General features: G+C 44.8%; 1 protein-coding gene across 9 annotated transcripts in view; it reads right to left on the bottom strand.

The window, feature by feature from the left end:
- The window catches only part of mbnl3 (muscleblind-like splicing regulator 3), an 89,832-nt gene that overhangs the window by 45,302 nt on the left and 21,999 nt on the right, over positions 1–22,531 (bottom strand). For 7 of the 9 annotated variants that reach the window (XM_042325920.1, XM_042325923.1, XM_042325924.1 and 4 more), the window contains exon 2: positions 10,599–11,830. The exons of 1 other annotated variant lie outside the window; for it this stretch is intronic. In XM_042325920.1, coding sequence (XP_042181854.1) covers positions 10,599–10,781 — 183 coding nt within the window. In that variant the 5' untranslated portion in view covers positions 10,782–11,830. The remainder of the gene's footprint in view (positions 1–10,598; positions 11,831–22,531) is intronic. One more of the 9 variants, XM_042325921.1, reaches the window with a different exon arrangement.

Raw genomic sequence — 22,531 nt, 5'->3', positions numbered from 1 at the left:
ATAAACTTGTATTATTTTCCACCATAATTTGCAAATAAATTCATTAAAAAATCCTACAATGTGATTTTCTGGATTTTTTTTCCCTCATTTTGTCTGTCATAGTTGAAGTGATGAAAATGATGAAAATTACAGGCCTCTCTCATCTTTTTAAGTGGGAGAACTTGCACAATTGGTGGCTGACAAAATACTTTTTTGCCCCACTGTATATCACCACCCATGCGGTTGTTCACAGAGCATTATATATATCACCACCCAGGGGGTTGTTCACAGAACATTATATATATCACCACCCAGGGGGTTGTTCACAGAACATTATATATATCACCACCCAGGGGGTTGTTCACAGAGCATTATATATATCACCACCCAGGGGGTTGTTCACAGAACATTATATATATCACCACCCAGGGGGTTGTTCACAGAACATTATATATATCACCACCCAGGGGTTGTTCACAGAGCATTATATATATATCACCACCCAGGGGGGGTTGTTCACAGAGCATTATATATATCACCACCCAGGGGTTGTTCACAGAGCATTATATATATCACCACCCAGGGGTTGTTCACAGAGCATTATATATATATATCACCACCCAGGGGTTGTTCACAGAGCATTATATATATATATCACCACCCAGGGGTTGTTCACAGAGCATATATATATATCACCACCCAGGGGGTTGTTCACAGAACATTATATATATATCACCACCCAGGGGTTGTTCACAGAACATTATATATATCACCACCCAGGGGTTGTTCACAGAACATTATATATATATCACCACCCAGGGGTTGTTCACAGAACATTATATATATATCACCACCCAGGGGTTGTTCACAGAACATTATATATATATCACCACCCAGGGGTTGTTCACAGAACATTATATATATATCACCACCCAGGGGTTGTTCACAGAACATTATATATATCACCACCCAGGGGTTGTTCACAGAACATTATATATATCACCACCCAGGGGTTGTTCACAGAACATTATATATATCACCACCCAGGGGTTGTTCACAGAGCATTATATATATCACCACCCAGGGGTTGTTCACAGAGCATTATATATATATCACCACCCAGGGGTTGTTCACAGAGCATTATATATATATCACCACCCAGGGGTTGTTCACAGAGCATTATATATATCACCACCCAGGGGTTGTTCACAGAGCATTATATATATATATCACCACCCAGGGGTTGTTCACAGAGCATTATATATATATCACCACCCAGGGGTTGTTCACAGAGCATTATATATATATCACCACCCAGGGGTTGTTCACAGAACATTATATATATCACCACCCAGGGGTTGTTCACAGAACATTATATATATCACCACCCAGGGGTTGTTCACAGAGCATTATATATATATCACCACCCAGGGGTTGTTCACAGAGCATTATATATATCACCACCCAGGGGTTGTTCACAGAGCATTATATATATATATCACCACCCAGGGGGTTGTTCACAGAGCATTATATATATATCACCACCCAGGGGTTGTTCACAGAGCATTATATATATATCACCACCCAGGGGTTGTTCACAGAACATTATATATATCACCACCCAGGGGGTTGTTCACAGAACATTATATATATCACCACCCAGGGGGTTGTTCACAGAACATTATATATATCACCACCCAGGGGGTTGTTCACAGAACATTATATATATCACCACCCAGGGGGTTGTTCACAGAACATTATATATCACTGAAAAACATACAGTAAAGGCATACTGTATATAGACAACCACATTAATACACACACACACTAGAGAGGGCAAGCTTTTTCAGGGATGTCAGTAATGAGAGCTCATTATGGACGTATCGAAGGCTTTGGACACTGTTGACTGTTGACCATGCCCTGCTGTTGCATAGATGAAAAAAGGTTGGTTTAAGTGTTGATGCATTGGATTGGTGCCAGAACTACCTTTCTGACAGAACACAGTGTGTAGCACAGGAGGGTATGAAATCAGATTTTCGAAGGCTTACAAAAGAGTTCGCCGGGGCTCAATTTTAGGTCTGATCCTTTTTACACTGCACATACATGATATAGGGAAGACCTCTGACTGCAAATCTCCATCTGTATGCTGATGACACAATTGTTTATTCCACGCATCTAAAGATGGAGTCACTTGCAGATTTTAACAATAAATGGCCAGCAAATTGATAGGGTCAACTCCTATAAGTATCTTGGGATTTGGTTAGATGAAAAGCTCAATTTTAAACAGCACATTGATACTCAGGCTGACTGGCTCTCATTCAGGCAAATGAGAAATAAGTGCATTCGGGCTATCCGGAAGGCCAAAGTTAGTTACTTTAAGGAACAGTTCTCTCTGTGGGTCTAACCCCAAGAAGTTCTGGAATATGGTTTTAAACAGCAGCTTTAAACAGTTCTGAAGAATAAACCATCCTCCTCACAGCTGCCCATGTCCCTTAATGTTGAATATGTGGTTGTTACTGACAAGCAGGACATGGCTGAGCTCTTTAATCACCACTTCATTAAGTCAGGATTCCTATTTGACTCAGCCATGCTTCCTTGCCAGTCCAACATTTCCTCATCTCCCACCCTTTCTAATGCAACTATCCCTGATGCTGCTCCCTCTCTTTCCCATCTTTCGCTACAAAGTTTCTCCCTGCAGGTGGTCACTGAGTCCGAGGTGCTAAAGGAGCTCCTTAAACTTGACCCCAACAAAAACATATGGGCCAGATGGTTTAGATGCTTTCTTCTTTAAGGTTGCTGCCCCTATCATCGCCAAGCCTGTCTCTCCTCTCTAGAGAGGTTCCCATTGCTTGGAAGGCAGCCACTGGGCATCCTTTATTTAAAGGGTGAGACCAAACTGATCCTAACTGTTATAGGCCTATTTCTATTTTGCTCTGTTTATCAAAAGTGTTGGAAAAACTTGTCAATAATCAATTCACTGGCTTTCTTGATATCTATAGTATTCTCTTCGGCTTCGGCAATCTGGTTTCCACTTAGGTTATGGATGTGTCACTGCAACCTTAAGGTCCTCAATGATGTCACCATTACCCTTGATTCTAAGAAATGTTGTGCTGCTATTTTTATTTACTTGACTTTTGATACGGTAGACCATTCCATTCTTGTGGGCCGGATAAGGAGTATTGCTGTCTCTGCGGGGTCTTTGGCCTGGTTTCTTAACTACCTCTCTCAAAAAGTGCAGAGTATAAAGGCAAAACATCTGCTGTCTCAGCCACTGCCTGTCACCAAGGGAGTACCCCAAGGCTCAACCCTAGGCCCCACGCTCTTCTCAATTTACATCAACAACATAGCACAAGCAGTAGGAAGTGCTCTCATCCATTTATATGCAGATGACACAGTCTTATACTCAGCTGGCCCCTCCCCGGATTATGTGTTAAACGCTCTACAACAAAGCTTTCTTAGTATCCAACAAGCTTTCTCTGTCCTTAAACTTGTTCTGAACAACTCTAAAACAAAGGTCATGTGGTTTGGTAGCAAGAATGCCCCTCTCCCCACCGGTGTGATTACTACCTCTGAGGGTTTAGAGCTTGAGGTAGTCACCTCATACAAGTACTTGGGAGTACGGTTAGACGGTAGACTGTCCTCTTAGCACATATCAAATCTGCAGGCTAAAGTTAAATCTAGACTTGGTTTCCTCTATCATAATCATTCCTCTTTCACCCCAGCTGCCAAACTAACCCTGATTCAGATGACCATCCTACCCATGCTAGAATACGGAGACATAATTTATCGATTGGCAGGTAAGGGTGCTCTCGAGCGGCTAGATGTTCTTTACCATTCGGCCATTAGATTTGCCACCAATGTTCCTTATTGGACACTTCACTGCACTCTATACTACTCTGCAAACTGGTCATCTCTGTATACCCGTCGCAAGACCCACTGGTTGATGCTTATTTATAAAACACTCTTAGGCCTCACTCCCCCCTATCTGAGATACCTACTGCAGCCCTCATCCTCCACATACACCCGTTCTGCCAGTCACATTCTGTTAAAGATCCCCAAAGCACACACATCCCTGGGTCGCTCCTCTTTTCAGTTCGCGGCAGCTAGCGACTGGAACGAGCTGCAACAAACACTCAAACTGGACAGTTTTATCTCTTCATTCAAAGACTCAATCATGGACACTCTTGCTGACAGTTGTGGCTGCTTTGTGTGATGTATTGTTGTCTCTACCTTCTTGCCCTTTTTGCTGTTGTCTGTGCCCAATAATGTTTGTACCATGTTTTGTGCTGCTACCATGTTGTGTTGCTACCATGTTGTTGTTATGTTGTGTTGCTACCATGATGTGTTAAATAAAAATGTAAAAAAATAAACTTGACCAAGAAACCGAAGTTGGAATTGGGTTTCTATTTCAGGCACAAATCACTGTGAGTTTGAACACCAAAGTGTATCAGTGCTTTAGCCCCTTGGTGTACATACAGATGTATGCTTATGGTGCAATGGACCTCTCCCTCCACCAGGGGGCAAAAGCACTGATACACTTTTGTGTCCAAAGCATTGATGGACAGCTCCCTTTATATCGCTGTTCCTTACTGACCAGATCAGTCACTCAATATAGTCTTCGTTCAGCGTCGCTGTTGTCCTTGTCTGTTCCTAAGGCTAGAACTGAGATGGGGAAATCATATTTTTTCCCATAATGCCCTTCCATCCCGGAACATGCTTCAAATTATATTCAAGTTAAGGGAGTTAGTGTCCTTGCCTGTTTTTAAGACTCTGATCAGCAACACTGTGTGATAACTGCAGTTGTTTCTAATCTTCAGTTGTATCTGTAACTTGTGACACTTTGTCTTTTGTGTGTATTTAGTATTTTTCTGTAATTCTTTTTTTATACCTCAATGGGTCTTACTTGGTAAAATAAAGGTAAAATACATGTTTTATTATCATAACATTATCAGGTTGGTAAACTAACTAACCTAAACTATGAGGTGATAGAAAAGCCCACCCCTATCTGACCTATTAATGTATCCTCTCATCTCTCTAATGATCCCAGCTCTACCTACTGTACAGTACAACACACAGTGCAGATCTGAGCTGCTTACATTTCTGATCTTGCGGAATAAGTAAAAAGAGAGAGAGAGGAGAAACAGAAAGACAGGTGGAGAGGAGAAACAGAAAGACAGGTGGAGAGGAGAAACAGAAAGACAGGAGGAGAGGAGAAACAGAAAGACAGGAGGAGAGGAGAAACAGAAAGACAGGAGGAGAGGAGAAACAGAAAGACAGGAGGAGAGGAGAAACAGAAAGACAGGAGGAGAAGGGAAACAGAAAGACAGGTGGAGAGGAGAAACAGAAAGACAGGTGGAGAGGAGAAACAGAAAGACAGGAGGAGAGGAGAAACAGAAAGACAGGAGGAGAGGAGAAACAGAAAGACAGGAGGAGAGGAGAAACAGAAAGACAGGAGGAGAGGAGAAACAGAAAGAAGGAGGAAGAAAGACAGGAGAAACAGAGACAGGGAAACAGAAAGACAGGTGGAGAGGAGAAACAGAAAGACAGGAGGAGAGGAGAAACAGAAAGACAGGTGGAGAGGAGAAACAGAAAGACAGGTGGAGAGGAGAAACAGAAAGACAGGAGGAGAGGGGAAACAGAAAGACAGGTGGAGAGGAGAAACAGAAAGACAGGAGGAGAGGAGAAACAGAAAGACAGGAGGAGAGGAGAAACAGAAAGACAGGTGGAGAGGAGAAACAGAAAGACAGGTGGAGAGGAGAAACAGAAAGACAGGTGGAGAGGAGAAACAGAAAGACAGGTGGAGAGGAGAAACAGAAAGACAGGAGGAGAGGGGAAACAGAAAGACAGGAGGAGAGGAGAAACAGAAAGACAGGAGGAGAGGAGAAACAGAAAGACAGGAGGAGAGGAGAAACAGAAAGACAGGAGGAGAGGAGAAACAGAAAGACAGGAGGAGAGGGGAAACAGAAAGACAGGAGGAGAGGAGAAACAGAAAGACAGGAGAGAGGAGAAACAGAAAGACAGGTGGAGAGGAGAAAACAGAAAGACAGGAGGAGAGGAGAAACAGAAAGACAGGAGGAGAGGAGAAACAGAAAGACAGGAGGAGAAGGGAAACAGAAAGACAGGTGGAGAGGAAACAGAAAGACAGGTGGAGGAGAAACAGAAAGACAGGAGGAGAGGAGAAACAGAAAGACAGGAGGAGAGGAGAAACAGAAAGACAGGTGGAGAGGAGAAACAGAAAGACAGGTGGAGAGGAGAAACAGAAAGACAGGTGGAGGAGAAACAGAAAGACAAACAGAAAAGAAAGACAGGTGAAAGAGAGGGGGAACAGAAAGACAGGAGAAAGAGAAGGGAAACAGAAAGACAGGTGGAGAGGAGAAACAGAAAGACAGGAGGAGAGGAGAAACAGAAAGACAGGTGGAGAGGAGAAACAGAAAGACAGGAGGAGAGGAGAAACAGAAAGACAGGAGGAGAGGAGAAACAGAAAGACAGGTGGAGAGGAGAAACAGAAAGACAGGTGGAGAGGAGAAACAGAAAGACAGGTGGAGAGGAGAAACAGAAAGACAGGAGAAAGAGGAGGAGGAGAAACAGAAAGACAGGTGGAGAGGAGAAACAGAAAGACAGTAGGAGAGGAGAAACAGAAAGACAGGTGGAGAGGAGAAACAGAAAGACAGGAGGAGAGGAGAAACAGAAAGACAGGAGGAGAGGAGAAGAGAAACAGAAAGACAGGTGGAGAGGAGAAACAGAAAGATAGGATGAGAGGGAAAACATGAGGAGAAAGAAATGAAAAGTAATGTCAAGTAAAATATATTGGGTCAGGAAAATCCTCCTCTAAGGTAGCCATGGCAACACACTAAAAAACAGGGAGGAAGTCCCTCCTTGTACAGTACCATCTGTGCTGCACAGGAGAGACAGAGAGGATGGGGGGAAAGGGAGAGGGAGGGAGGGAGGGAGGGAGGGAGGGAGGGAGGGAGGGAGGGAGGGAGGGAGGGAGGGAGGGAGGGAGGGAGGGAGGGAGGGAGGGAGGGAGGGAGGGAGATAGAGGGGGAGGGAGGAAGGGAGAGAGGGGGGGCTAAGGGAGAAAGAGGGGAGAGGAAAGGAGGGAGAAAGGGAGAGATGGGCATTCATCCTATACAAGGATGACAACATGTAGTATCTACATTAAACAAAACATGCTAAGAAAGCATTTACAGCAAAGACTAGACTTCTCTGACTAACAACTTGATCTGGACTATAGAGGGGGAAAAATCTCTCAGCCATCTTGCCCTGCTGCTCATGCTTGTCCGCATGCTAGACAATTACGTCATCCAAACAAGCTCTGACTCCTGAATGCATTTAGTCTCCAAACGGTGTAACTGAGTTTAAACCAGCAAGTAGATGTGGTAGTCACTATGATCATCATTTCAAAATGGGTTGACATTGTTACAAGGTTTAATGCCTCCCTTCCCCCAACAGGTTGACAGTCAGCCTGGCCAGACAGACAGGGCTAATGGGGGAGCAGTAGGAGAGGAGAGGACTGCAGAGAAGATGTTAGATATGGAGGGGACAGTGAGGAAGCCATTAAAAGATAAATCCATAAATTAGCAGCATTGGGAGGGGGAAGGCGAGAGGAGGGAAGGAGAGAGGAGGGAAGGAGAGAGGAGGGAAGTAGGGAGGGGGAATGAGAGAGGAGGGAAGGATGGAATAGAGGCATATCACTAGTGGGAACATAACTTGTTTCCTTGTTCTTTAAAGTTAATAAGTAAAAGTGAGAAAAACGAAGTCTGTGGAGCTACACTGTTGTACAATCAATATGTCCTTAGTGAGGACTGGAGAGAAACATTTAAACAGGACAGAGGTGTGTGTGTCTGGGTGTGTGTGTGACTCTTGATAAAGAGAGAGCCATGTTGACCGTCCGTTGTCTCTCACATAAACACTTTCTTTAAGCAACGCTGCAGTGACCCTACAACCTCAGACAGGCAGCCAACTCACTGCCTTTCACGCACCACAATATATCACCTCTGACACTAAAAAAACACCTTGCTTCTCTTAACCCTCAATACAACCGATACAGAAAGCAGGCTGTTGCTCTGTGCTAAAAACAGCCACTCACAGAGATCAAACTGAACTGTCCAATGGATAGGCACTCCTGCGCTGTTGCTAGGCTGCTCTCTCTCTCTCTCCCTCCCTCCATCTCCCTCTCCTGCTCTGGAAGACATAACACAGAAAAATGGCTGAATAATACATTCTAACTCAATAAACGGGGAGACAGCAGCTGCACTCAGACAGAGAACCCCTTGTCTGGGTCTCTCTCTTTCTGCAGGGGATGCTGGATAGACACACACACACACAAACAAGTAGACACACACAACACACGGACACACACACACATGCACGCACACAAACTATATTTACAAAGCCTAGTCACAGTGCTAAGGCTATCCACCCAAAATAGCTGCATCTGAACTGTGTGGTTAATGGTGTGTGTCTGTCTGTGGTAGTGCTGCTGTCTCTGGGAAGAGGTGAGAGGGGCCACAGACAGGGAGCAGCTGCAGTGGTTCTGTGCAGAGGGGCAGGGCCACATCAGCAGAGGGACAGCTAGTCAGCAGTACAGAGTAGAGGGACAGCTAGTCAGCAGTACAGAGTAGAGGGACAGCTAGTCAGCAGTACAGAGTAGAGGGACAGCTAGTCAGCAGTACAGAGTATAGGGACAGCTAGTCAGCAGTACAGAGTAGAGGGACAGCTAGACAGCAGTACAGAGTAAATGGACAGCTAGTCAGCAGTAGAGAGTAGAGGGACAGCTAGTCAGCTGTACAGAGTAGAGGGACAGCTAGTCAGCAGTACAGAGTAGAGGGACAGCTAGTCAGCAGTACAGAGTAAAGGGACACGGAGTCAGCAGTACAGAGTAGAGGGACAGCTAGTCAGCAGTAGAGAGTAGAGGGACAGCTAGTCAGCAGTACAGAGTAAAGGGACAGCTAGTCAGCAGTACAGAGTAAAGGGACAGCTAGTCAGCAGTACAGAGTAGAGGGACAGCTAGTCAGCATTACAGAGTAAAGGGACAGCTAGTCAGCAGTACAGAGTAGAGGGACATCTAGTCAGCAGTACAGACTAGAGGGACAGCTAGTCAGCAGTACAGAGTAAAGGGACACGGAGTCAGCAGTACAGAGTAGAGGGACAGCTAGTCAGCAGTAGAGAGTAGAGGGACAGCTAGTCAGCAGTACAGAGTAAAGGGACAGCTAGTCAGCAGTACAGAGTAAAGGGACAGCTAGTCAGCAGTACAGAGTAGAGGGACAGCTAGTCAGCATTACAGAGTAAAGGGACAGCTAGTCAGCAGTACAGAGTAGAGGGACATCTAGTCAGCAGTACAGAGTAGAGGGACAGCTAGTCAGCAGTACAGAGTAAAGGGACAGCTAGTCAGCAGTAGAGAGTAGAGGGACAGCTAGTCAGCAGTACAGAGTAGAGGGACAGCTAGTCAGCAGTACAGAGTAAAGGGACAGCTAGTCAGCAGTACAGAGTAAAGGGACACCGAATCAGCAGTACAGTAATGGGATAAATTACCTGAATTGATGCGATAATGATAAAAATAAAAGATATGTTTATAACATTGTGGACTTTTAAAATTATATTTTAAACTACTACTACCCATCAATTGTCCTATTAACAATCACCCATATTAGCAAACTCATTTCACTTCAAACTTCACATTTCTCTAGTATAGGCTACTTATCGTAATGAACAATATCAAGAAAATGCCAGGGATAAGTGATCAGTATGATCGTTGTCGATAATGTTGGTTTATCGTCCCAGCTCTACCTCAGAACTGATTCATAGATAACAAGGAGAAAGGCACAGAGGGTGGGTGTGGTTGAACAGTTCCTGGTCTTGACAAATCTTTTAAAACAGCTTATAAGTCAATTCCCTCTTCACAGGTCCAATATAATATACACTGAGTGTAAAAAACATTAGGAACACTTTCCTGATATTGAGTTGCAACCTCTTTTGCCCTCAGAACAGCCTCAATTCATTGAGGCATGAACTCTACAAGGACTTAAAAGCGTTCCACAGGGATGTTGGCCCATGTTGACTCCAATGCCTACCACAGTTGTGTCAAGTTGGCTGTATGTCCTTTGGGTGGTGGACCATTCTTAATACACATGGGAAACTGTTGAGCGTTAAAACCCCAGCAACGTTGCAGTTCTTGACACACTCAAACCGGTGCGCCTGGCACCTTCTACCATACCCAATTCAAAGGCACTTCAATCTTTTGTCTTGCCCATTCACCCTCTGAATGGCACACACACAATCCATGTCTCAAGGCTTAAAAAATACTTATTTAACCAGCTCCTCCCCTTCATCTACACTGATTCAAGTGGATTTAACAAGGGACATCAATAAGGGATCATAGCTTTCACCTGGATTCACCTTGTCAGTCTACATCATGGAAAGAACAGTAAACTCATTCACAAAACATAAAAACTATTGTCTATTACTAATCCCTTAGTAGGCTAGTTGATGAATTTCAAAAACGATTTACAGGTTGATTGTTTGGTGTGTGTCTGAGAGAGAGAGTGTTTTCCCTTACCTTATTGTCAGACAGTGCCTGCTGTGTGTGTGTGTGTGTTGTTTGTGATGCTGACTGTTACCTTGAGTGAGTCGAAGCAGGCGATGACTCTGCCATTGTCCACGTGGCAGCTCCTGGCTGGGTGGGCGAACTTACACTCAGCGTCCGAGCGGGAGCAGGTACCCCTCTGAAACTCTCGACACACCTCTAGGGTCAACCACTTAGTGTCCCGGCCCATGGCCATACTTCCCATATTGACTGCCATTACAGCCCCTCGGGACAAGAAGGGGCAAGTGGATGAAGGAGTAGGGTCTAGGGTTGGACACAATCGGGACTTAGTGCACAAACAAAAAGCCCTGATGCAGACGAAAATAAATTGGAAACTCCTTGGCAAGACAAGACGAGTGAAATGAAATGAAAGACTTAGTTATACTGGATACAATGAATAAGCTGGTCCTTTGAAATGACTTTGAGTTTCTGGGTATGGAGGCTGGAGTAGTGGGTTTTCTTGGGTACGGTGCAGATCCCTGATCCACTGACGATGGGATGAGTTCTCAGAGATAGAGGTGAGCAGAGGCCAGCTCTGTCTCATAGAAAAAGGACGAAATTGGGGGTCCTTACTCTGGCATGCTGAGATGTATAGTTCAGACATGCATTGTCCTAGAGAGAGGCCTTCCAATGACAGCTTCCTCTTCTTATGTCCGTCAGTCTGTCTGTCTCTGTCTCTGTCTGGTCACTCCATTCTTCAGACAGAAACCCCAAAACCACCCCAAATATCCAGAACTGTGACACGGCTTCTGTAGCGTTTAGTATGGCTGGTCAGGCTGTTTAGAAAAAGGGAAAGATAAAAAAGCAGAAGCTTATCGACCAGTGTCCTTGTATTGATGACGAGGTGGAGGCTGGGGGGAGGTGGGCGGATTGAAGATCAGCAGCAGGACGGAATGACTCTCTGGCTGTCAGGGTCACATATAGCCTCATTCAAGGCCAAACACACACAAATAAACACACACACAGTGCTGTGCTTTGCTCTACTCTCACCTAGCAGGGCCAGGAGCCTGTCCTATGCAGACAGCAGCAGTACACAGAGGCAGCAGGCCACCAGCCAGCCAAACACTCCAGACCAGAAAGTCAGGCACCCACTCAGTCTTCTTAGGCACTTTGGAATTCCACTTCCTCCTCTTATTTTAGTCTCTTTCTCATCCCTCCTTCTCCACGTTTCTTCCTTCCCTGGCTGTCTCTTGTCGTTTATCCTTCCGTCTTCATCATCCTCTATATTGACCTCTTCATGTGGCTGCCCCTGCCGTAAAAACCTGTCTTTAGGTTGCAAGAAGAGACAGATGATCAAAATTAGTCAGCAGTCGGTTTAAAATAATAAAATAAAAAATCAATTGCAGAAAAGGGTTCCAGGAAAAGCAGGTATCCTGAATGTAGAATATAACTGCATTAGAATCCAACCTACACTGTCAACTTACAACAGAAATCTATAGAGTCTAACTGGGTGATGAGGTCATGAGGTGAAAGAGAGACACACAGATAGAGCAGAGCAGACGGAGAGGGAGGCTAGTAGGGAGGCTAGTAGGGAGGCTGCAATGCACAGGAAAGGACAAGCAATGTCTTAATTAAGAGATACAAGGAGGTAGAGGGAGGGATAGAGGGAGGGATAAAGGGAGGGAGTGAGAGAGACTGAGGGAGGGATAGAGGGAAGGATAAAGGGAGGGAGTGAGAGAGGGAGGGATAATGGGAAGGATGGAGGGAGTGATAGAGAGAGGGAGGGATAAAGGGAGTGATAGAGAGAGGGAGGGAGGGATAGAGGGATAAATGTAGCAATAGAGAGAGGGAGGGATAAAGGGAGGGAGGGAGGGATAGAGGGAGGGAGGGATAAAGGGAAGGATGGAGGGAGTGATAGAGGGAGGGAGGGATAAAGGGAGCGATAGAGAGAGGGAGGGAGGGATAGAGGGAGGGATAAAGAGAGCGATAGAGAGAGGGAGGGATAAAGGGAGCGATAGAGAGAGGGAGGGAGGGATAGAGGGAGGGATAAAGGGAGCGATAGAGAGAGGGAGGGAGGGAGAGGGAGGGATAAAGGGAGCGATAGAGAGAGGGAGGGATAATGGGAAGGATGGAGGGAGTGATAGAGAGAGGGAGGGATAAAGGGAGTGATAGAGAGAGGGAGGGATAAAGTGAGTGATAGAGAGAGGGAGGGATAATGGGAAGGATGGAGGGAGTGATAGAGAGAGGGAGGGATGGATAGAGGGAGTGATAGAGGGAGGGAGAAATAGGGAGGGAACGAAGAGAAATCTAGCAAGAAAGAGATGTCCCTTTAAGTCACATGAGCTTTGCAGAGCTGAATGTAATTGACCAACTTGACATGAATCATGCTGCGATGTGTGCTGAAAATGAGTATCCTTGAACCACCACAGGCTGGCCGGCTGAAACTGCCGATCCCCACCAGCAGTCTGTCTGCTGCCGTCGTAGACAGTTATGAATATATAGAGGGAAAGGGAGTGATGAGGAAAAGAGAGAAAGAGCATTTCTCCACAACTGTAGCTGCAGTGAGGCCACAGCCAATCAGCTTGAGCCTTGCAGGCAGGCAAAGAAAGTGGCTTGCCAATGAGGATAGAGGTTGCATATCGACCCCACCCCATCCATCCTTGTTCCTCCCTCCCTGCCTGCCTCTTTCCTCTAGCACAGCCTGTCATGTCTGAGCCTCATTTTTTGTACCTTTATTTAACTAGGCAAGTCAGTTAAGAACAAATTCTTATTTACCTAGGAACAGTGGGTTAACTGCCTTGTTCAGGGGCAGAACGACAGATTTTTACCTTGTCGGCTCGGGGATTTGATCTAGCAACCTTTCATTTACTGGTCCAACGCTCTAACCACTAGGCTACCTGCCGCCCCATGCCAGGATTTAAAGAGGAGAATAAAGAATGTCTGACTCTAAAGTCCTCTCTTTCTCTCACTCTGAAGTGTGTGTGCACCAGTGTCCTGCTCAAACCGAGGGCATCACTGCAGTGTCTGACTCTAAAGTCCTCTCTTTCTCTCACTCTGAAGTGTGTGTGCACCAGTGTCCTGCTCAAACCGAGGGCATCACTGCAGTGTCTGACTCTAAAGTCCTCTCTTTCTCTCACTCTGAAGTGTGTGTGCACCAGTGTCCTGCTCAAACCGAGGGCATCACTGCAGTGTCTGACTCTAAAGTCTCACTCTGAAGTGTGTGTGCACCAGTGTCCTGCTCAAACCGAGGGCATCACTGCAGTGTCTGACTCTAAAGTCCTCTCTTTCTCTCACTCTGAAGTGAGGTGCACCATGCATCACTGCAGTGTCTGCTAAAGTCCTCTCTTCTCTCACTGAAGTGTTCTCACCAGTGAGAGGGCATCACTGCAGTGTCTGTAAAGTCCTCTCTTTCTCTCACTCTGAAGGGTTACCAGTGTCCTGCTCAAACCGAGGGCATCATGTCCTCTCTTTCTCTCACTCTGAAGTGTGTGTGCACCAGTGGGGCTCTGACTCTAAATCATAAGTGTGTGTGCACCAGTGGCTCAAACAAGGGCATCACTGCAGTGTCTGAAAGTGATTGTCTTTCTCTCACCTGAAGTGTGAGTCCAGTGTCCTGCCCGAGGGCATCACTGCAGTGTCTGACTCTAAAGGCTATTCTGAAGGGCACCAGTGGGGGCATCACTGCAGTGTCTACTAGGAAGTCCTCTCTTTCTCTCACTGTTTTGTAGGGCATCACTGCAGTGTATATAGTCATTAATAGTGCACCAGTGACTTGATAAATCACTGCAGTGTCTGGTAAACATCACTCTGAAATGCACCAGCTAACATCACCACACCATAAGTCAATGAGAGACACTGCAAACATTGCAGTGAACTATTAACCACTCTGAACAGTGTCCCCAAATGGTTGACTGTAGACATGAGAGTGGAATGAGGGCAAAAGTGGGGGTGGGTGTACTGAAGCTTACTGTTTTGTACCCTCAGTGTATATAGTCATTAATAGTGAATGATAACAGGAAAGAGACAGGAATAAAAGAGAGGTGAAAATATAACAGGAAAGAGACAGGAATAAAAGAGAGGTGAAAACATAACAGGAAAGAGACAGGAATAAAAGAGAGGTGAAAACATAACAGGAGAAAGAGACAAGAATGAAAAGAGAGGTGAAAATATAACAGGAAAGAGACAGGAATAAAAATGAGAGGTGAAAACATAACAGGAAAGAGACAGGAATAAAAGAGAGGTGAAAACATAACAGGAAAGAGACAGGAATAAAAGAGAGAAAATATAACAGGAAAAAACATAACAGGAAAGAGACAGGAATAAAAGAGAGGTGAAAACATAACAGGAAAGAGAGGAATAAAAGAGAGGTGAAAACATAACAGGAAAGAGACAGGAATAAAAGAGAGGTGAAAATATAACAGGAAAGAGACAGGAATAAAAGAGAGGTGAAAACATAACAGGAAAGAGACAGGAATAAAAGAGAGGTGAAAATATAACAGGAAAGAGACAGGAATAAAAGAGAGGTGAAAACATAACAGGAAAGAGACAGGAATAAAAGAGAGGTGAAAACATAACAGGAAAGAGACAGGAATAAAAGAGAGGTGAAAACATAACAGGAGAGAGACAGGAATAAAAGAGAGGTGAAAACATAACAGGAAAGAGACAGGAATAAAAGAGAGGTGAAAACATAACAGGAAAGAGACAGGAATAAAAGAGAGGTGAAAACATAACAGGAGAGAGACAAGAATAAAAGAGAGGTGAAAACATAACAGGAAAGAGACAGGAATAAAAGAGAGGTGAAAACATAACAGGAGAGAGACAGGAATAAAAGAGAGGTGAAAACATAACAGGAGAGAGACAGGAATAAAAGAGAGGTGAAAACATAACAGGAGAGAGACAGGAATAAAAGAGAGGTGAAAACATAACAGGAGAGAGACAGGAATAAAAGAGAGGTGAAAACATAACAGGAGAGAGACAAGAATAAAAGAGGTGAAAACATAACAGGAAAGAGACAGGAATAAAAGAGATGTGAAAACATAACAGGAAAGAGACAGGAATAAAAAGAGAGGTGAAAACATAACAGGAAAGAGACAGGAATAAAAGAGAGGTGAAAATATAACAGGAAAGAGACAGGAATAAAAGAGAGGTGAAAACATAACAGGAAGGAGGCAGGAATAAAAGAGAGGTGAAAACATAACAGGAAAGAGACAGGAATAAAAGAGAGGTGAAAACATAACAGGAAAGAGACAGGAATAAAAGAGAGGTGAAAACATAACAGGAAAGAGACAGGAATAAAAGAGAGGTGAAAACATAACAGGAAAGAGACAGGAATAAAAGAGAGGTGAAAACATAACAGGAAGGAGGCAGGAATAAAAGAGAGGTGAAAACATAACAGGAAGGAGGCAGGAATAAAAGAGAGGTGAAAACAACAGGAAGGAGACAGGAATAAAAGAGAGGTGAAAAGAAAGGAGAAGGGATTGGGGCAGATATTATCGGTCCGCATGTCACATAGCGACAGACACAGATGGAAGGAGCAGTGGGAGGGTGTCTGTGTGTATGAGAGTGTCTCTGTGTGTATGAGAGTGTCTCTGTGTGTATGAGAGTGTCTCTGTGTGTACGAGAGTGTCTCTGTGTGTATGAGAGTGTCTCTGTGTGTATGAGAGTGTCTCTGTGTGTATGAGAGTGTCTCTGTGTGTATGAGAGTGTCTCTGTGTGTACGAGAGTGTCTCTGTGTGTACGAGAGTGTCTCTGTGTGTACGAGAGTGTCTCTGTGTGTACGAGAGTGTCTCTGTGTGTAGTGTCTCTGAGAGTGTCTCTGTGTGTATGAGAGTGTCTCTGTGTGTACGAGAGTGTCTCTGTGTGTATGAGAGTCTCTGTGTGTATGAGAGTCTCTGTGTGTATGAGAGTGTCTCTGTGTGTACGAGAGTGTCTCTGTGTGTACGAGAGTGTCTCTGTGTGTACGAGAGTGTCTCTGTGTGTATGAGAGTGTCTCTGTGTGTATGAGAGTGTCTCTGTGTGTATGAGAGTGTCTCTGTGTGTATGAGAGTGTCTCTGTGTGTACGAGAGTGTCTCTGTGTGTACGAGAGTGTCTCTGTGTGTACGAGAGTGTCTCTGTGTGTACGAGAGTGTCTCTGTGTGTATGAGAGTGTCTCTGTGTGTATGAGAGTGTCTCTGTGTGTACGAGAGTGTCTCTGTGTGTATGAGAGTGTCTCTGTGTGTACGAGAGTGTCTCTGTGTGTACGAGAGTGTCTCTGTGTGTACGAGAGTGTCTCTGTGTGTACGAGAGTGTCTGTGTGTACGAGAGTGTCTCTGTGTGTACGAGAGTGTCTCTGTGTGTATGAGAGTGTCTCTGTGTGTATGAGAGTGTCTCTGTGTGTATGAGAGTGTCTCTGTGTGTATGAGAGTGTCTCTGTGTGTATGAGAGTGTCTCTGTGTGTACGAGAGTGCGCAGACAGAAAGCCCATTAGGAGAGTCCTGTGGTGGAGGGAGGGGGAGAGAGTGAGAGAGAGAGAAGAGAGAGAGAGAGAGAAGAGAGAGAATGGGGAGAAGAGAGAGAATGGGGAGAAGAGAGAGAGAGAGAAGAGAGTGAGAGAGAAGAGAGAGAATGGGGAGAAGAGAGAGAATGGGGAGAAGAGAGAGAATGGAGAGAGATGGGCATTCGAGAGCTTGGGACTACAAGCTTCTATCTGCAAAAAGATGATTCTGAGATAATTGGCTTTAAAGTTCAGAACCCTCATTGGTTTGAATGGTGTTTTTATCTTGTATTCTTTTGAACTTATCAATATGAATCGGGGTACTTAGAGTACTGTATAGGTAGAGAACATTGAATAGAACACGGCTATGTCTTATAGTCCTAAGCTCTCCAATTGCAGTACTTTCCTGCAGACAAATGATCAAACCGCCCTCTAGTGGCCTCATGGGTGGAATGTTATTGATATTTTTTGCAATTTCATAATTAATCAACATTATTTTTAAAGACCAGACAAAAATCTGGAGTTTCTATGTTCTAAAATTGGGCTGTAAACTAAAAATAGAATAATTGTCAACTCTATATCTGACATGGTACAACAGTCTTCTTTTTTTTTACACCCATAACCATGTTTATGAGATGCATACTTTTGTTTCAAAGTAGATTTGTTTAATACTACAGAGCAGTGGTGAAAAGTGACACCCAGAAGTACTCGTTACATTCTGAATGCTTAGCAGGACAGGAAAATGGTCCATTCACACACTTATCAAGAGAACATCCATGGTCATCCCTACTGCCTCTGATCTGGCGGACTCACTAAACACACATGCTTTGTTTGTAAATGATGTCTGAGTGTTGAAGTGTTGGAGTGTGCCTCTGGCTATCCATAAATGACAAAAACAAGAAAATGGGTCTGTCTAGTTTGCTTAATATAATGATTTTTAAATTATTTATACTTTTGATACATATGTATATTTCAGCAATTAGATTTACTTTTGATACTTAAGTATATTTAAAACCAAATACTTTTAGACTTTTACTCACGTAGTATTTTACTGCGTGACTTTCACTTTTACTTGAGTCATTTTCTATTTAAGTATCTTTACTTTTATTCAAGTATGATAATTGGGTACTTTTCCACCACTGCTACAAAGAAACACTTGGTGTGACTCTGATTTAGCCCACTGCAGTATTAAAACACCTTCAGACACAAGAACAAAGGCACACACCCGCAAAAAAAGGTTTGAGAGATGAGAGGGTAAGATTGATTGCTTAGGCATGCTTGGCTGTCTCTACCCCTCTCCCTCCTCCACCTCTCATCCTGCTGGTCTGTCTCTCTCTCTCCTCCTCCACCTCTCATCCTGCTGGTCTCTCTCCCTCCTCCTCCACCTCCCATCCTGCTGGTCTGTCTCTCCCTCCTCCTCCACCTCTCATCCTGCTGGTCTCGCTCTCCCTCCTCCACCTCTCATCCTGCTGGTCTCTCTCCCTCCTCCTCCACCTCTCATCCTGCTGGTCTGTCTCTCCCTCCTCCTCCACCTCTCATCCTGCTGGTCTGTCTCTCCCTCCTCCTCCACCTCTCATCCTGCTGGTCTGTCTCTCCCGCCTCCTCCTCTACCTCTCATCTTGCTGGTCTGTCTCTCACTCCTCCTCCACCTCTCATCCTGCTGGTCTCTCTCCCTCCTCCTCCACCTCTCATCCTGATGGTCTGTCTCTCCCTCCTCCACCTCTCATCCTCCTGGTCTGTCTCCCCCTCCTCTTCCACATCTCATCATGCTGGTCTCTCTCTTCTTCCTCCTCCTCCTCCTCCTCCACCTCTCATCCTGCTGGTCTCTCTCCCTCCTCCCCCTCTCATCCTGCTGGTCTGTCTCTCCCTCCACCTCCTTCACCTGTCATCCTGCTGGTGTGTCTCTCCCTCCTCCAAATCTCATCCTGCTGGTCTGTCTCTCCCTCCTCTCATCCTGCTGGTCTGTCTCTCCTCCTCCTCTCATCCTGCTGGTCTGTCTCTCCCTCCTCCTCCTCCACCTCTCATCCTGCTGGCCTGTCTCTCCCTATCCTGCATTCAGGCCCATGTCAGCCACAGTCAGGAGCCCCTGCTTACGCAGTGTTTCCACACCTACCTCCCTCAGGGTGCATGCATCCTTGCTCAGCAACGCTGCAACCAACATCATCAAAACCCACAACAGAAAGGGAACACGAGCTGACTCTTGACTGCTCCCTGGCTGGCTTTCCGCAATAGACACCGAACGGCTGCACAGTTTCCACCTGAGCAGTTAGGGTGGACACTGGCTCTGGCCCAGACTCACAACGGCATTCATTCAGGATCCATACTGCAGACAATCTTCTTGAAGCAGGAACAGAAGGTACTCTGTGACTCTGTGATGGATATTATTCATCCATAAGCAAATTAAGTAACGGAGTACAGTAAAGAAGAGAACGAACTATACCTTCAGTACCAGACAAGTCTGGAGTTGGTGCCACATCTAAAATAGCAGCCACTGACTGGGCTCATGATTCCCTCAATTCACCCAGCCAGCACACCAGGGGACTAATCAGGACAACAGTGTTGAATAATTGAACATAAGTACATAAGCCACATATCCAAGCCCTTTCCAGCAGCATGCTGTATAAATGCAGATAGCATTACTACAAGTCTGAATTTGAATTGAGGTCTAATTGCTCCAGCGGCTGAGTGATTGTGAGGAGTGAGGCGCTGCAGAGCAGGAGAAAACAGGAGAAAATAAGAAATGTAGAGAGGAGAAAGGGCGGAAAGCAGTAAAGAGGAGAGGAGTAAAGAGGGGAGGAGTAAAGAGGAAAGGAGTAAAGAGGAGAAAGGAGGAGAGGAGTAGAGGGGAGGAGTAAAGAGGGAGGAGTAAAGAGGAGAGGAGAGAAGTAAAGAGGGGAGGAGTAAAGAGGAGAGGAGTAAAGAGGAGAGGAGTAAAGAGGAGAGGAGTAAAGAGGGGAGGAGTAAAGAGGGGAGGAGTAAAGAGGAGAGGAGTAGAGAGGAGGAGGAGTAAAGAGGGGAGGAGTAAAGAGGAGAGGAGTAAAGAGGAGAGGAGTAAAGAGGAGAGGAGTAAAGAGGAGAGGAGTAAAGAGGGGAGGAGTAAAGAGGAGAGGAGTAGAGGAGAGGAGAAAAAGGGGAGGAGTAAAGAGGGGAGGAGTAAAGAGGAGAGAGGAGAAAAGAGGAGAGAGGAGAAAAGGAGAGAGGAGAAAAGAGGAGAGGAGTAAAGAGGAGAGGAGTAAAGAGGAGAGGAGTAAAGAGGAGAGGAGTAAAGAGATGAGTAAAGAGGAGAGGAGAGGAGTAAAGAGGAGAGTAGTAAAGAGGGGAGGAGTAAAGAGGAGAGGAGTAAAGAGGAGAGGAGTAAAGGGGGGAGGAGTAAAGAGGAGAGGAGTAAAGAGGGGAGGAGTAAAGAGGAGAGGAGTAAAGAGGGGAGGAGTAAAGAGGAGAGGAGTAAAGAGGGGAGGAGTAAAGAGGAGAGGAGTAAAGAGGAGATGAGTAAAGAGGAGAGTAGTAAAGACGGGATGAGTAAAGAGGAGAGGAGTAAAGAGGAGAGGAGTAAAGAGGGGAGGAGTAAAGAGGAGAGGAGTAAAGAGGAGAGGAGTAAAGAGGAGAGAGGAGAAAAGAGGAGAGAGGAGAAAAGAGGAGAAAAGAGGAGAGGAGTAAAGAGGAGAGGAGTAAAGAGGGGAGGAGTAAAGAGGGGAGTAGTAAAGAGGGGAGGAGTAAAGAGTTGAATAAAGAGGAGATGAGTAAAGAGGGGAGGAGTAAAGAGGAGAGGAGTAAAGAGGAGAGGAGTAAAGAGGAGAGAGGAGAAAAGAGGAGAGGAGTAGAGGGGAGGAGTAAAGAGGAGAGAGGAGAAAAGAGGAGAGAGGAGAAAAGAGGAGAGGAGTAGAGGGGAGGAGTAAAGGGGGGAGGAGAGGAGTAAAGAGGAGAGGAGTAAAGAGAGGAGAAAAGAGGAGAGAAAATCGGTGGAACATGAGAGGAGATGAGATAGGAAATAGCAGGGAGGGAGAAACGTTGCAGGAGTGGCTGTAAATAAGAGGCGGACTGAGACAGAGGGAGAAACGTTGCATGAGTGGCTGTAAATAAGAGGCGGACTGAGACAAAGAGGGAGAACAGAATGCATATTGACTAGAGGTTGACCGATTATGATTTTTCAACAACAATACCGATACCGATTATTAGAGGACAAAAAAGCAGATACCGATTAATCGGACGATTTTTTAAAAATGTATTTGTAATAATGACAATTACAACAATACTGAATGATTTTAACCTAATATAATACATCAATATGATCAATTTAGCCTCAAATAAATTATGAAACATGTTCAATTTGGTTTAAATAATGCAAAAACAAAGTGTTGGAGAAGAAAGTAAAAGTGCAATATGTGCCATGTAAGAAAGCTAATGTTTAGGTTCCTTGCTCAGAACATGAGAACATATGAAAGCTGGTGGTTCCTTTTAACATGAGTCTTCAATATTCCCAGGTAAGAAGTTTTAGGTTGTAGTTATTATAGGAATTATAGGACTATTTCTCTCTATACCATTTGTATTTCATATACCTTTGACTATTAGATGTTCTTATAGGTACTATAGTATTGCCAGTGTAACAGTATAGCTTCCGTACCTCTCCTCGCTCCTACCTGGGCTCGAACCAGGAACACAACGACAACAGCCACCCTCGAAGCAGCGTTACCCATGCAGAGCAAGGGGAACAACTACTCCACGTCTCATAGCAAGTGACGTTTGAAACGCTATTAGCGCGAACCCCGCTAACTAGCTAGCCATTTCACATCACATTGTTACACCAGCCTAATCTCGGGAGTTGATAGGCTTGAAGTCATAAACAGCAGAGCTGCTGGCAAAATGCACGAAAGTGCTGTTTGAATGAATGCTTACGAGCCTGCTGCTGCCTACCATCGCTCAGTCAGACTGCTCTATCAAATCATAGACTTAATTATAACATAATAACACAAGGAGATGCGAGCCTTAGGTCATTAATATGGTCGATTCCGGAAACTATCATCTCAAAAACAAGACGTTTATTCTTTCAGTGAAATACGGAACCGTTTCGTATTTTATCTAACGGGTGGCATCCATCAGTCTAAATATTCCTGTTACATTGCACAACCTTCAATGTTATGTCATAATTACGTAAAATTCTGGCAAATTAGTTTGCAAAGAGCCAGGCTGCCCAAACTGTTCCATATACCCTGACTCTGCGTGCAATGAACGCAAGAGAAGTGACACAATTTCACCTGGTTAATATTGCCTGCTAACCTGGATTTATATTAGCTAAATATGCAGGTTTAAAAATATATACTTCTGTGTATTGATTTTAAGAAAGGCATTGGTGTTTATGGTTAGGTACATGTTGGAGAAACGACAGTCCTTTTTTGCGAATGCGCACTGCATCGATTATATGCCACGCAGGACACGCTAGATAAACTAGTAATATCATCAACCATGTGTAGTTATAACTAGTGATTATGATTGATTACGTTTAATGCTAGCTAGCAACTTACCTTGGCTTCTTACTGCATTCGCGTAACAGGCGGGC

The sequence above is a fragment of the Oncorhynchus tshawytscha genome, linkage group LG08 (genome assembly GCF_018296145.1).
Source record: "Oncorhynchus tshawytscha isolate Ot180627B linkage group LG08, Otsh_v2.0, whole genome shotgun sequence".
In the NCBI taxonomy this organism is placed as follows: Eukaryota; Metazoa; Chordata; class Actinopteri; order Salmoniformes; family Salmonidae; genus Oncorhynchus; species Oncorhynchus tshawytscha.
This window is presented reverse-complemented; position numbering and strand designations above follow the sequence as displayed.